The sequence below is a fragment of the Macrobrachium rosenbergii genome, chromosome 29 (assembly GCF_040412425.1).
Source record: "Macrobrachium rosenbergii isolate ZJJX-2024 chromosome 29, ASM4041242v1, whole genome shotgun sequence".
NCBI lineage: Eukaryota > Metazoa > Arthropoda > Malacostraca > Decapoda > Palaemonidae > Macrobrachium > Macrobrachium rosenbergii.
Window position 1 is genome coordinate 7,977,279 of NC_089769.1, and position 15,357 is coordinate 7,992,635.

Consider the following 15,357-nt stretch of genomic DNA (forward strand, 5'->3'; position numbering starts at 1 on the left):
CTGTCAAGATACATAATGAATGTTATTTAGCATGTCTTGTAAACTTGTGTGTTTTTCTGACTAAAGCTGCATCGTCTGCATATTCTAAGTCTCTCAAGTTTATACCGTTACTCCAATATGAACCTTCTCCTCCATCTTTCACTACTTATTTCATTACAAAATCTATGGAAAGAGTAAACAGTTAAGGTGAAATTACCTACTTCGTTCATAAATAATTTCAGGTGGCTTATATATTTAATGGAAATTTCATAGCGATGCAAGCCCTTTGATAGTAGTGGTCTGTGGAGAACGTCAATAATATTGCCCTCTTGAAATCAACAAAAACCATCATAAGGAGATTTTTTAATTCCGGATAAAGGTACACAATATTTCTTAAGACAAATTATTTGAAATATGCAGCTCCTGCCTGTTTCAAAAACAAGGTATTTATATCTAAGTTTTTATTCAGTTAAATTCAGCTCTGATTTCTTTGCACAGGTCATTGGTGTAAGAAAACTACAATACAGTACTCATATGATCATATCTCATTGTACTGATTTAAATCTTGCCAGCAGTAATCTACTGCCTACTTCTTTTTCTACATACGTGTAGCATTAATGTCATGCTTACTCCTTCTCTGCTAGTTCCATCTGCTCTTCCTGGATAAATATACACATTATCCACTTCCAATCTTTTCCCATTCCTTTGCACCTTAATACAGTAACAGCTGAGATGTTCAGTCTGTAACTCTCGAGATAATTTTTTGCCAGGTATATCTTTGCAATCTGATTTTGGGTTCTTACATTAGTATTTACTATTTTCAATTTACCCATAATACTAACCAGGAGATTTTTAGCACTGCAAATTGCTGAAACTGGAGGCCCATTTATGAATTGTGGCTATCCATTTAGTGGCAGGATCCATGGAGGATTTATTGGTTCAATACACTACAGGATAGCCACTTCCTTTTAGAAATCAAATACCTAGCTGGGGGTTTTGTCTCCTTGGACCTCCCTACATTTCCTAACCAAGTTCAGGGTAAATTAATATAAATAACAGGGTTGCGACCTGACCTAACCTAACCCACCATAGGGCGCCACTAACATAATCTAGGTTACCAGTTCCTTACGTGTTGCATGAAGCCACTTTAAAAACCTTCACCAAACCTTCCCTTAGTCGCAATCAGAACTTGCAGGTATCATGGGGATGTTAGAATACATCCCAGTGTTTCACACTTGTATTTCTCCCCCACTCAAAAACCCTACTTTCCCACTGTGGTCCACATATTTGTAGGATATAAGGGGTGGGGACAGTACCTCTAGAACTAGGCCTAGTTGACTAATTCGATACCAAAGTGGACAAAAGAAATGTTCAACACATCAAATACATAGAAAAATCATACTTCCAACTCCAGAATACAGTTATGGTTTACAGTACGTACGTACCAAATGACCAAATGTTCAATACAGTAGATCTTACCTTAATCAGAATTGGAACTTGCAGAAGTGGGCTGTCATGGATATGTTAGAATACATCCTTGTTACTTTACTCTTCTTGTATTTACCCCACCCAAAAATTCTGGTTTCCCACAATGGTCCCCCATAATTGTAGGATGTAAGGGACTCCAGTATCTTTAAGCTGCTAATATGTTGTAGGAAACACAAAATAAAAAAAAATACAAAGAACAAGAATTTACATCTGCACCAAATGAACAATAATTACAAAATGAAGACAGTTTTTTCAATCAGCACTGAATTCCAAAATCCCACTAATTGGTGAAACTTGAAATTAAAGAACCAATCAGGTTTAAGCTTTTTGTTCATGTACCCACACTTCAAAGTAAATATAACAAAGGATATTCCAAATACGGTAGCCACCCTTACCCACAATGCACTGGGACAGACGAGGTCCCACTGAGAATGCCACAGAAGCATTAACAAAGAGCTTAGAAATAGTCTAAGTAGGTAATATTTGTTGGTAAATATCTGGTATCAGTAATTTTGGGATAGATTTTAGTAAGATTTTCATATTAAAAATATTAAGGAGACTTAAAGGTACAGCAGAGAAACTCCAGTAATGAGTTGCAGTAGAGTAAAATAACACCAAATAAAGTGTAATTGCATGTATGTATGTATGGCACCTGTAATTCAGAATAGGTAATCGTGCTACTGCAAATCATTATCACACATACAAAAATTTGAAAGTGATTTGTTTCATTGTTAGCACATGCTCTGAAATTCTATATGTGGTTGAAGAAGTGTAACTGCTCATTATGTGTACATGTACTACAGAATAAGAAATTGTTAACTGGGGGCATAAAAAGTTTCTTACTGAATTTTTCTTTTATTCTGTATGAGTTTTATGTATTTTGCATATTTTTTATGCATAGATGGGCAGAACTACTGGAATTGGCTGTTTTTGTTTAGTTGAACTGTACAGTACTGTGTTGTGATATATTTCAGAAACTGAATGTTAACAAAATTAATATTTCAAACTGAACAATAATTATAAAATACCACTTAGGATACAGTATAATTATTTTATGTGGATTTGCTGTTCACTATAAGTAATATGAGTTGGCTCCAGGGTAGTGTCTGTCTCATGGGTACGTATTGTGGTCTACATGGAAATTTTTGTTACTTATTGGATTTTGTTATGTATTAAGCGGGCAGATTGCCCAACTGTATATTAGGTTGAGGTGCCACTTTTCTTTGTGGGAACTCATTCCCCATATAGGTGTAGTATTTTTCTTGTTCTTCATTACTGCTCTTGTAAGCTCCCCACTTAAATTGCCTTCCAAATTAAATAAATGTTCAGCTCTACTAAAATAACAGTTTTTACAAGGTAAACATTGGTAGATATCTGGTAAAACGGATTTGATATTAAAACTTTATGAGTGGGCACAATACATTACTCAAGGAGTAAAGCTTCAAACTGAGCAGGGAACAGTATGAGAATGAGAAGTCTAATCTCACTCAAGGGGACATCTTTCACTCCCCAAAAATACAAGATCATTTTGCTGATATTTCCTGATCTGTTACCCTTTCATGTAATGAAGTAAATAATCTACTAAAACAACAGCATGCATCTTCAAAACAATATTTCAGTACGACTTGAGAAAAAGTCTATATTCTAGGAAAATATTACTTCACTATGTTATTTCAAGGGAATATAAATAAAAGACTACTATATGAATGCAGCACTTGTATTTGGTGGCTGTACTTTCAAACAGTCATGTTGGCAAAACCTTAAACTTCCATCACAACCTCAGCTTAAACTTTTGACGTTCAATTACATCTCTCTCTCTGCAAGACTGATTTTTCCAGCGAGAACTTGATTCCTCCCTACTGTTTTCTTATTTGGTGAAGTTATAGTACCTGAAGTCAAAGTCACTTCCTTGATCTTGAACAAGGCTTTTCTTTTCCTATATCTAAATGTAAGTGGAGTAATGCCCTACACCAAAATTTAAACATTCCAAAAATCTTTAAAAAGACTGCTACAGCTCTAAGAGTTCCACAATGTTATCAGCATTCAAAAAACTTAAGTCTTTTGCTACCATACAAAGGAACGAGAATAATATAAACATGGCTGCAGGTTGTGGCATTAAACTGACTTATCAGAAACTTGGAAACCCTTTTAAAGTCCACTGTTTCCAAGGGTGTGAACACGTGTAAGTGGCTGTTGATGCCTTTTCATTGGTTCATCAACTCAAAAACACTACTAAGGGGAAATATGTGGTATGTTGCCGGAATCTACACACTGACAACAAATAACAATTGAGAATACACAACCAAGTGGTCTCCAATTGAACAGGCATTATTATTATCTCTTAGCATAACTGGTATTAGAAGGCTAAACAATATGTAATAGGAATTTAAGCCAAAAGCCTAGCCTAGACCAGATTTAGATAGAAATTAAGAGATGTCAGTCATGTCGAACTTAATTGTTTAATGAATGGTCCCAAGTCAGGCTAAAGGCTTGAGTCCTATTCAGAATGGTGATGAGCCAAAAAACCACTGAAACTGACTCTCTTATTGCTCTCTACACTTTTCACACTTCGATAACGATCATCTGAAGTCAAATGACAGAGAGAAAGCAAATTAAGAAGGAACATTCCCCATCATCATTTCATACATCTTTCTGCATGATCTACATATATATACATATTTGAATATGAATCACTGATAATAACATGTAATTCAAAATGATTAAGAAAATTGCTTTCTCTCAGCTAATGACAATGAGTAAAAACTCTCTTGATCAACACGTAAGTGGAACTGGGATAGGATGAATTCAGGGCAACCATGTAATGTGTAACTTTTTCAAGGTATTAACCTGATTTCTTATAGTGTAGACACATATAATGTACTGTATTTATATTTTCAAGATATTCAGGTCAGGACTGGATAATAACACTAAATATTTCATCATAAACAGCTGATCATATGTATGGGGAAGGAGATGTATCAACATTTATTATACACAGCTGGCTTTACATAATGGCGTAACCTTTCAGTGAAACAAAACTCTATCCTTAACAACAGCAATGATTGCTACTGAAAACGAAATGGAGCACTATTACTTGTGGTCTGGGCTAATTAATATAAAACTAAAACTCTGGCTGCTTGATACAGCCGAATAAAAATTTGTGGTTATTCAACATGATTCAAAGAAAGTTTTACCAGGACAACCCCTTCCTCATTGCAACCTATCCATCATTTCAGATACACACCAGTAAAAAATTAAATAAAATGACAGCAATCTGTTTTTGTCGAGGTCATAAAACCAAAATATATAAGTTAAAAGTACTGTAATTTAAAAAAAAACTTACACAAATCAATTCATCAATCTCAGTCTCAGAGAGGAAGGGGAACTAAGGAAACATTTGTTGGAGATCTCAAACATGAGAGCTAATCAAGTCAATGATACAAAATTAGCCCCTTCAAAGGTTTATAAATGAGTTCATGTCTACATCTTCCATAAAACTAAACATGTGCTAAAGTCAACTTTAAGCTTCTGTGGTATTATTTCAATCTTTATGTGTGGCAAATCCACATACTGTACCACCATATTTTGGAAACTGTGTTAACTTTCTGAGGGCTAAACTGCAGGTAACCAAAGTAATACAAATGTAACAGAAACAACAGTTGCAAGTTATGCCTAACACTTTACAAAATCACAGAGATGCACAGATGAGGCTTAGAATCCTCAGACATGTACTAAAACATTTTGCAGCTTTCTAATGTGCTATGAAATAAAAATGACCAAAATCTCATGACGCACATTTTAATCGAAGGTGTTCAGGTAATGCAATAAAAATACCAAAGAACAGAGTAGAGGATATTCAAGTTATTTTTCTTGTACACTGAGCAATAGAATCGAAGGACATATACACTTTTTTGTTACAATGATCCAGTAATGAAGATATTTGCAACACTAATCATTTAGGATTCTCAACATATAATCTATGTCAAAATGCCATACTACTTTGACAATTACTACAAGAAAAAATTATGTCAGTCACCGATAAACCTCGTCACTATATTACATATGTAATTAGTAATCATTAAATCTCAGAAAAATATCCTTGCAATGTTGAGTTGACAGTAGACATGTTCCATATGGTTACGGAATGTTTTCTTTATCACCACAACTGTGAGGCAGAGCTTCTTTTTAAGGAATAGAAAGGCAAGTAAGGACTATGGTGTAACTACATCTGCATAGAATATTACGACTGAATTCGACAATAGACAGGGTGCAAGCACCTAAGGCCCCAGGCCCAGTTTGGTTTTGTAATTACTTTCAAATGATAAAGGGAAATATGACAACTGCTCTCCCAACACTAACTGAAAGACATGGTATTTTCATGAGACATGATGTAGAGTACATTCAGCAATCTACCAACCTAGTATTCTGTTTATCATATTGAAGTTGTGTATGAGAATATAGAATCTGCATTATGAATGCTAATGAGTATGGTCAAATGTAATTCTGGTGTCTTAGGAGAGAATTACGTTATTCATGAATGTAGCAAAGGTGGGAGAACAATTGATACCCTTCAATTTTACTTTTTTGGTGAATATCCCAGGGTGTCAGCAAAGATACATTAATTGTCGAACACAGCCTTTTCATTTTCATTTTAGAAATGCTTAATTGTTACCACATATTTGCATCCATACATTATTGATGCTAAAGTTATTTTCATAATAAAAATTCAAAGAACTGGCTATATACATGGTTTAACAATGACAATATCAACATCAGCATACTTCTAATGATTGTTTACAGCTTAAATTTCTTGCTTACCATAAAGACACAAACAAGATACTTTGATCACAACAACTTAAAAAACTTGATACAAAAATACTCTACTGGGTGAAGATCACTAAAAAAGCTTTCCCAGGTATTGACAAATGACAAACAGGTATCATTAAAGAATAATTTAACAAAATATCAAAGTATGACATAGAATACCTTGATTGATGAAGATGCAATGATGATTTATGAACCTACATTTGAATGAAGACTTATTTCACATTTTTATCACAATATTTCATATGTGGAGAAGGAAATAATTGGCACCTTAAAAAACTGGAAAGTAAAGGGTCAGAGCAACTATTATTACAATCGTAACTAAAGCATATGTCAACAGAAAATATAACGATGAAATGAATCGTGTTCCCATGGGTAGTGAAATAACTTATATAAAAAGACTCCAGTCATACTAAGTATACTGGCAAATAATATACATTCTTTATTAATAATAAATATATATTTTGAGAAAAAAATTCTACTGAAACTAGCAACACCTACCAGCTCCATTTTATCTTGTAACCTGGTCATTGTAGTGCAAGATGCATAAAAACTGGAATATATCTTTTCCATTTGCCATCTATATTCATTTAATCATGCTTCAAAAAATATATCAAGACATATCTGTATATAATTATATTCTCCCACTTCTGATGCATATATTTTAATTAATTAAAGGTAAAGGGTAAGATATTTTATCCTGTAACAGTAAATATATCAATGTTACGGTCATTAATGACTCGGTTCAGAACTTACTAAAGAACACTTGGTGACACACACTGGATACAAACTCTGGTTCACTTGGTAGGAGCTGGGAATGCTACCAACGAGGTAACTCTACCTAACAAATTCAAAGCTCTCAATCATAAGCTTAAATGGCTATTTATAGCACCCAAAACTGAAGCATCATAAATAACAAGCATTTTCATTTCAGTTTTATGCAAATGTCCACTCAGGCTAAGAAGAAATGATCTTTTCGAATGATGATCCTGAATACTTTTTTTTAACATATGCAGCAAATTTCTGAAATTGTAAGGATGATGAATTTAGCAAGTTCACGTCCAACACTGCATATTTAATGAATTTTGTTACTGGAGAAACTTTCGATCAAGCTGTCTGAGACAGAGATTATGCATCATCAAATGAAAGAATGCACAATATAGTTTTTTTCTTAGTTTAACCAGGTTAGTTGTAAAAAATGTTAACTCTTCACTTACTAGCCAAAAATTCTTGCAAAATTCAATACATCCTAAAGTTGATCCTTACCTCAAAAGGAAGCTGAGATTTGTACTCTTTCTTTTAAATCACGAAAACATTTTAAAAGTTTACCCTAAAATCAGAAAAATGTTAAAATATTACTCTAGTTTTGCAGAGAATGATAACTTTTCTAAGTAAGAGATAATTAATGTGTGAATTATGAACAATTACATCGTTGTTGGGAGTTCATAAAAAATTCTGAACAAATTGCTTGCTTAGAAAATACATCCTTTAAGGACAATAGTTCTTCGGAGCAGGTGAAGCAGGTGTAAATCTTCATCATGAAGGTTCTGCAACAATTTTTTGACATCATGACTAATTATATATTTAGTAGTATTTCTGGATTTGTTACTGTTTTCTTCCTTTGAGAAAGATGCATGTAGTAAAATGGTTTTAGTGATAATACAGCAACATAATTAAAACAAACTGATTAGGTACTACAGTACTCCAAAATTCATTATGAATCCCTATGATTTCATTATTTGCTGTAGTTCCCCCATCACATTAGAAGTTTGCATATTTTTGGATCAGAAATATCTTTCCCATCACTTGAAGGAATTTTATCAAATAATTTCTGGGCAATTTTACGATGAGTAAGTAATGGAAGTGAATTCTTTATATCTTGAATTCTTAGGACATGATTTATGGCATTAATGGTCTAGGTTACCCTTTTCGAAAAATCCTAATAGCTTTTAATCATATACAAAATCTGTAATGTTATTTTATATTTTAAATTAGGAATCTAATGAAGTAAACAAGTTGAAAGTTAATAGAAATTTTCCAGAATTTGTGAAGAAGCAATATTTTACCATTGGACAATTTTGTATAACTGCTTGTTGACTGCAGCAAGAACAATTAAAGAATCATGTTTTCTTCCTAATATTCATGGAATTTCAAAAAGATTTTGGGATTAAAGGAAATACCAAGGTTTTATTAAAAAGCATAATTAAGAATTACAGTATCCCCACATTCTGAAAAATGTATAAATACAAAATTTCCCTCCTGTTCAAACCTCTGATCCATTTTAAAAACCTTGATGAGCCCTTTTGCTTTGACTAAAGAAAAGAATGAGTGAAGAAAGTGATAAAATTAAGCATAAATGTGACTTGGGACTTTGTGATTTGTGAGAATGCAAGGAACAAGGAGAGAATAAGACCCTTTTCTTGGGTGGTAAATCTTGGTTTACTATTAACCCACAAGAAAGTGGTTTCATTTTGTCCTCATCTTTTAAGAATGCAGATGTCTTCATAGTCTTCAATGAGAACACTAATCTGATAAAAGTATCTAACAATATTAATAATAATTATGATATAATATAAAAATGTGAGTGGCTTGAAATATTTTCGAAAGGTATTTGTTCTACTATGAATATGTAATTGTACCAGCAACTAATGAAACAAATTCAAGACTAGCATAAGGCAACCTATCCTCATGATACCAATTACAGATACATCAATTATAAATTTATTTAATTAATGATGATTTTATGAGTTTTAACTGAACGTAATTTTTTAAAATTTTCTTCATAACTCTCAAGGCTTCATTAAAAGACTTAATAATAGATGCCATTAAAATTTCAAGAAATGAAATGAAATTTTGCTGGTTTACATATTTATCTGTTATGAAATATAGTAAAACTACATGTCTGAAAATCCAAATAACCTTACAAGGCTACAATGAGATAAGTACATCATTGTAGAAAGAAAAAACTTTCCTAACTTTTGTTGACCAACAAAAAACAGGTAAAATATTCTTACTAATAACATAAAAAATCTTCTTGTCTTACTGATTTAAAAGTTCAGATGGCATATGGCAAAGGCATCCTCCATTTTTCAGCATTTCAATTATTTGTTTAAAGCCATGATCCATATATTATGGCCTCCGTTATAACTTTCATTCCACTCATAAACAAGTAACAACAAAATTTATTTTTCTTTTCAGCCTCTAATGTCATCTCCTATTTTACAGCAAATATAAAAATCTTAATTAAATTAATCTGTACATAATCAAGCCACAAAAACATGCATCCTAAACACAGATTGTGGCTTCTGGGTAGCACTACTGCAGTGATTTTCTCTACACAGTGACTAGTATTGAACGACCCACACATATTTAATCTCTTTATTTACAGAGATGCCAACTGTAATAAACATTACAAAACAAAGTTAATGGTGATCTCAAGTTGCACTCAATTCTTATTATTAAAACGGGAGTATCCATGACCTGGCGGTGAGTTATACATCACATTCACTGGCATCCATATAAATAAAGAGGTTAGCTATTCAGGAACGTAGGACTATGTGTTCTCTCATTAATACTGGTATCTGTAGCATCAATTTGCATCTGGGGAAGGAGAAAAAAATGCTAAGTAAATCATAGTAACTGCAATGCACTGAAATAAGTTAAATTATTGAATTTGGGTACAGAACTTGAAAGAACTTGAATAATTTCCATTATGACACTGACCTTGAGGGCAGAGGACACTCATGACCAACGTATATTATTGCCATATTGCTTATTCATGCCATGATTTTACTAACTCTTGTATTTTTGAAAAATTGTGAAGGGGATTATGAAATCAGTCTCAAGAAGATAATGACATGGTTAATCAGCAAATATTGAGCAACTATACTCTGAAAAAACTAACTAACGAAGCTAACCAAATAGAGCCCATATTAGAGCAAGAAAAATCTAATGCTATAGCTCTTAATGGCAAAATGCAAGAAAATGTCAAAAAATAAAGCTTAGTCTAGAATGAAAATCTACACTTACCATACGTTACAAGTTATGAGGACACATTTTCTAACTTTGTCATTCTCTCTTCATAATCGGACTCTATACTGTCCCGTGCCTGAAAAAATGTTAAATGTCTTAAAACCAATTAGCAATACATGAAAATTAGAAATAAGCAAATCATTTATAACCTATATATGTCACTAAACCTTACATTGTTAAATAACAAACCCATTACTTACAACTGTGTCATTTGTAAAAATGTTCCCACTGAAAAACCTTCTCAGAATGGAGAAGAAACTTCACCATCGCTCAAGTGTTGTGTGTACGTGAGTGTGTGTGTTTCAGTAGTTTCTGTAGGTGTAGACTGTAAAAGCTATCCATTCTATTTTTGTCTGTCTTAATGTAAACACCACTTCCCACTTTTTGTTACTGTTTTTTCACATACAGGCGGTCCCCGTTATAACGGGGTTCCGTTCTTCATTCTCGTTGAAAATCATCGTTTCGTCGAAAATCGTCAAAAATCATAAGAAAACCTTCTTTTAATGCTCTTTTGAAAACGATGTAAACTGCATTATTATTGAGTTTTACATCAAAAAATCTTCAAATATGATTATTCTGCCATTTTGGGATATTTCTTCCGTCCATTGGCGTGCAGTAATGTAAACAGAACATGCGTCGAAGAGTAATATCTGATGAATATATTTGAAAAGCGTCATAACCTCGAACGTCGATCGGAACCGTGAAACCGGGACTGCCTGTTTGCTTATAACATTCTTTTCATGTTTTAAGCCCAGCTTCTTTTCATGAATTTTCTGTGTCTATTTCCCTCCACTAACAGACATTCTAGTATTGCCTAGGAAAGATACTGGTCCATCAGTAATGTATAAACAGACACTGAGAGTTCCCTTTTCACATAATTTGAAGATCAAGAAATGACAAGCAGTTTTTTCAGCATTTTCAAAGTTAAGTTTCTATGAAAAGCATCAAGCCTCTCAGAAAAATCTGCCTTTGATTTTACTGTCTGGCAAGGGCCCTATATATATATGAACAATCTCAATAATATACTCATCTCAATATATATATATATATATATATATATATATATATATATATATATATATTATATATATATATTATTTAACTGCATGACCTACCTGATTAATATTACCTATTTAATAATAACAATAATAATAATAATAACTACATTCAACTTACCCTTCGTTTCTCCTCTTCATATTGATTGCGAACCTCTTCATGTTGCTTCTCTAATTCCGTCTTTTTCTTGTCATGAACATCTGTTAACTTTTGCCTTTCTTGAATGCCCTCTGCAACAATTTGTTTACTAATTTCCCTCTTCTTCCTGAAAATCAAATAAAAATTTCATATCAAACTGATATTAAAGCAAGTGACAATTTATGGTACAACACTTATTTATGACTGAAAATAACCTTTTGACAGTTTGCTACATCATGAATCACCAGAACATATTATTATCTGTGCAGAAAGAGAGAACCCTAGAAGCTACTGTATGCAGGTTATCCAATAAAAATAATAATAATAATAAGAGCAGGAAGAATAACCAGAAATATGTTTCAAAGAAGAGAGTGGAATTGTTTATGATGACCGGAAAGAGAGAAATGCCAGTCTTACGATGTATAGGTAGATGCAACTTTATGTAATGGGCTGCGATGTCTAAAAAGAGCTAACACAGAAGTGATGCGCATTGTGCTGTTCCAGATGGATTAAGTACTTAATTATGATGCTGAAATTGAAAGGACAGAACTAAAAGAATAGTGACAACCAGTTAGATTTCTAAATTGGGGAATAAACTAAGGAAAATTTTACAATTCATGTATAAAATCCATGCTTCTCTTTACAGCGGGGACATGGACACTTCTACAAAATATAGAGAAGATTCTAGACGTGATTACAAATGCTAACGTTAATGACTTTGCGGCAGCTGGGATTATTATATTACTGTACAAATAAGATACAGCCGATAGATGTGGTGCTCAGGTAGCATAACAGATGAGTGAATTTTTTGGCAGATTCATTCAAATGGTATTATAAACACGAATGAACGGTAAGATCAAGGTAAAAGGAAAATATACCAGCAGCCTGAAACTGCAACATGGTCAGCATGCCAGAAAGCATGGACCATATGACACATTAAAAACACCTCCGGCATGTAAAATGCCTCTTATCTAGCAGGACATGTATGTGGCCAAGTACTGCTTCAACAACCTCATGCCCACTGCAAAATTATGTCAAGGGTTTCCTCCATGTGACTGTATCAAGTAATGTATTGAAATGTGCAAGTGTTACAACTTTACACTAGGCTACACTAGCCTCTGAATTTAGCCTCAAGCTTCAACAGACTTCAAGAGACTTGAGACTACTTCAAGACACTACAATACTATATCATCACGGGAAAAACTGGAGATGAAAGGTTTGTCATAGAGAATGGATTAAAAGCAAGTTTACACTTACTGACTGTAGTGTGATAAAAATCATCATAGGCTTTTATATCGTAAATATTCAGAAACATAACCTAAAACATTTCAAAAGAAACCAAAATAAGTTTAACGGGACAATTCACTCAGCCTCTATGCCAGACTGCATAAAATTATAAGTAAATTTGTGGCCATCTACAAAAACAGCCACCTGTTGAAATACCAAAAAGCTAGGATATTTTCCTTTTGAGTGACCCATACAAGATATTCAAGGCAATTTTTCAACTTGTATTACTATCTGAATGAATACACCAGTTATCCTACCCCTCAAAGATCTCAGAGATTAAGGTGGTTTGGGCACATGATGAGAAAGAAATAAGACCAGTTGGAGAAGTGGAAATAACAAGATGTCAACTAGTAGGCAAGGAGAGAACAATGTGGAGAAAGTGCACAGACAAGTACCTGAATTAGAATGGAATTCAGGAATAATGTTTAAAAGATACAGGGGACTGGAGGGCCCCCATTCACTTATTAGAAGTATAACTCCTTAAAATAAAATACCATTACGAAAATTTAAATGATAATAATGGTGATGGCAGGTCTCTACAACTGAAAGTTTTTGAATAAAAAGTAGTTGAATTTCATTAGTCAAGTACTACTTTAGATAGAGCATAACCCCAAAGTGTAATTCATTCATCTTGGAGATTTACTAACCTACTTAATTCTTCTTTATCACTTGTCGTCTTTCCCAAGCCCTTTCTTTTTTCTCTGTGCTGCTCCTCAGCTCTTCGTTTTATATCTTCTACCTGTTTATCGTGTAAGGCTTGTAAAGTTTTTAGTTGCGCTGCTTGGGACATTCGCATAGCTTTATCCAAAGCGGTAAAAATCTGAAAGAGAAATAAAAAACTGATTTTACTGTCAAGTCTTGAGTTGTTCCTAGAGTGATACAGAATAAAAGAAAAACAAAGAATAATTGCTAACAGACTTTCTTTATTGCTAACCACTGATACATAATTGAGCCATAAAATTTCTGCATAACTCATGAAACCAGTAAGATACATAAAAAAACCATTTCATAGCATATGAATAATTGCGTGATACACTATTATTTAGTTTCTGGTGATAAGTTAGTTGGATTACAAAGCCAGAAGCACACTGCCTTCAAAATACCATTCATCAGTGGCTGGTGACCATGAATCTGAGTACCAGCTTACTGAAGCACAACTAGCACAAAGTTGGTGTAAATGGCTTGACTGCTGTAGGCCTTTCTATACTGTCTCATGCAACTCAGCCTAACTTACATAATCTAGCCATGTCAGCACCTTGGGGATGTGCCCCATCCTTTCCTATCTCCCAAACTTTCTTTAGATGGTTTTTTTTTTTTGTCTATTTTAACTTTCCTCTTGAGCTACTTGTTCTCGTGCTAGCATTTGCCCTTTGAATTTCCCCCATGCATTGTATTACTGTATTCTATTTTCAGCAGTCAAGTTAAGCTTGCCTTCTAACTCACATTCCTAATTCACAATCATGCAGTTAGAGGGGCTAGGTGTATTGTTTCAGTGTCATAATATTTATTCTTGAGACAATATTTATAAATTGAGTTTGGGTGTAACCATTCTTGACGCTTGGCCTTTTTTTAATGAAATATTCCCCCATAACCCTTCAATATTTAACCATGACTTTGCTACCCCTCTCTCATATTTCAGTTTTTTCATGTGACTGATTTGCTTGCATATCTGTCAACCTTTTCAGCAATTCCTTTGCCTATTTTTTCCATTTAAAGTACATTTAATAACATATGTCCTTTCATTTTCTTTCTATTTTGGGTGACTACTAAAATGAACTACCAACTTGGTATAGTCCTAAAAGTCCTAACAATTAAATCTAAATGGTATTTATTCTCAGAAATAATGGGGAAGACTATCCCTCTTATTCTCGCTTCTTTCTATCATGAACCTCTAACCATCTCTACTTGGATCTGGCATAGCAATTCCAGTGTGACAAGGAACCATTCTTTATCAGCCCATCTTTGGCTCATGAAATGTTCCATTCAGTTGTCAATAGTTCCCACCATTTGTACACTACATAGACTGTTCAGCCATCCTTACTACAGGTTAGTCATATGCTATCATATCTAATAACACACCTACGTCTTCTATATTAACAATGTTGCTTAGATGTAAAGACCAAGCAAATAAATTCCACAGAAACTGGAACCCTGCGGAAGAGCATGTGTGCCTACTAAAAATTCCTACGCTAAAAACATTCTACTCCTGATGAAGTTCTCTGGTGTATGGTATACATATATAGGCATTTTAAATCCACTAGAGAATATAATCTAGTGCTAATTAACGCTACAAATGAAACTTGACTCTACTATGGTGTCTATCTTCACTGATGACCGCAAATTGTGAATAACAATGTGACATCTCTTCTCAGGTTTTGGGCGAGGTGATTCATGATTGTTGGGCTTCGGTCCAGCGGGTAATCGCGAGGCTCTTTTCTTCTTTCTACTGATTTGAGTCTGCCAGCTGCCAATCCCCTCATGATCATTCCCATCATCATCCATGATGGGGGTTGTAGGGGAGATAGGGTCGGAAGACTCACGAGGGCTGGTGAT

General features: G+C 33.8%; 1 protein-coding gene across 1 annotated transcript in view; it reads right to left on the reverse strand.

Annotated features, from left to right (window-relative positions):
* Positions 1 to 3,168: 3,168 nt before the first annotated feature.
* The window catches only part of LOC136854573 (1-phosphatidylinositol 4,5-bisphosphate phosphodiesterase classes I and II-like), a 513,384-nt gene continuing 501,195 nt past the window's right edge, over positions 3,169 to 15,357 (reverse strand). The window contains 4 exon segments of the mRNA XM_067130940.1: positions 3,169 to 9,891; positions 10,321 to 10,399; positions 11,500 to 11,644; positions 13,452 to 13,624. Coding sequence (XP_066987041.1) covers positions 10,334 to 10,399; positions 11,500 to 11,644; positions 13,452 to 13,624 — 384 coding nt within the window. The 3' untranslated portion in view covers positions 3,169 to 9,891; positions 10,321 to 10,333.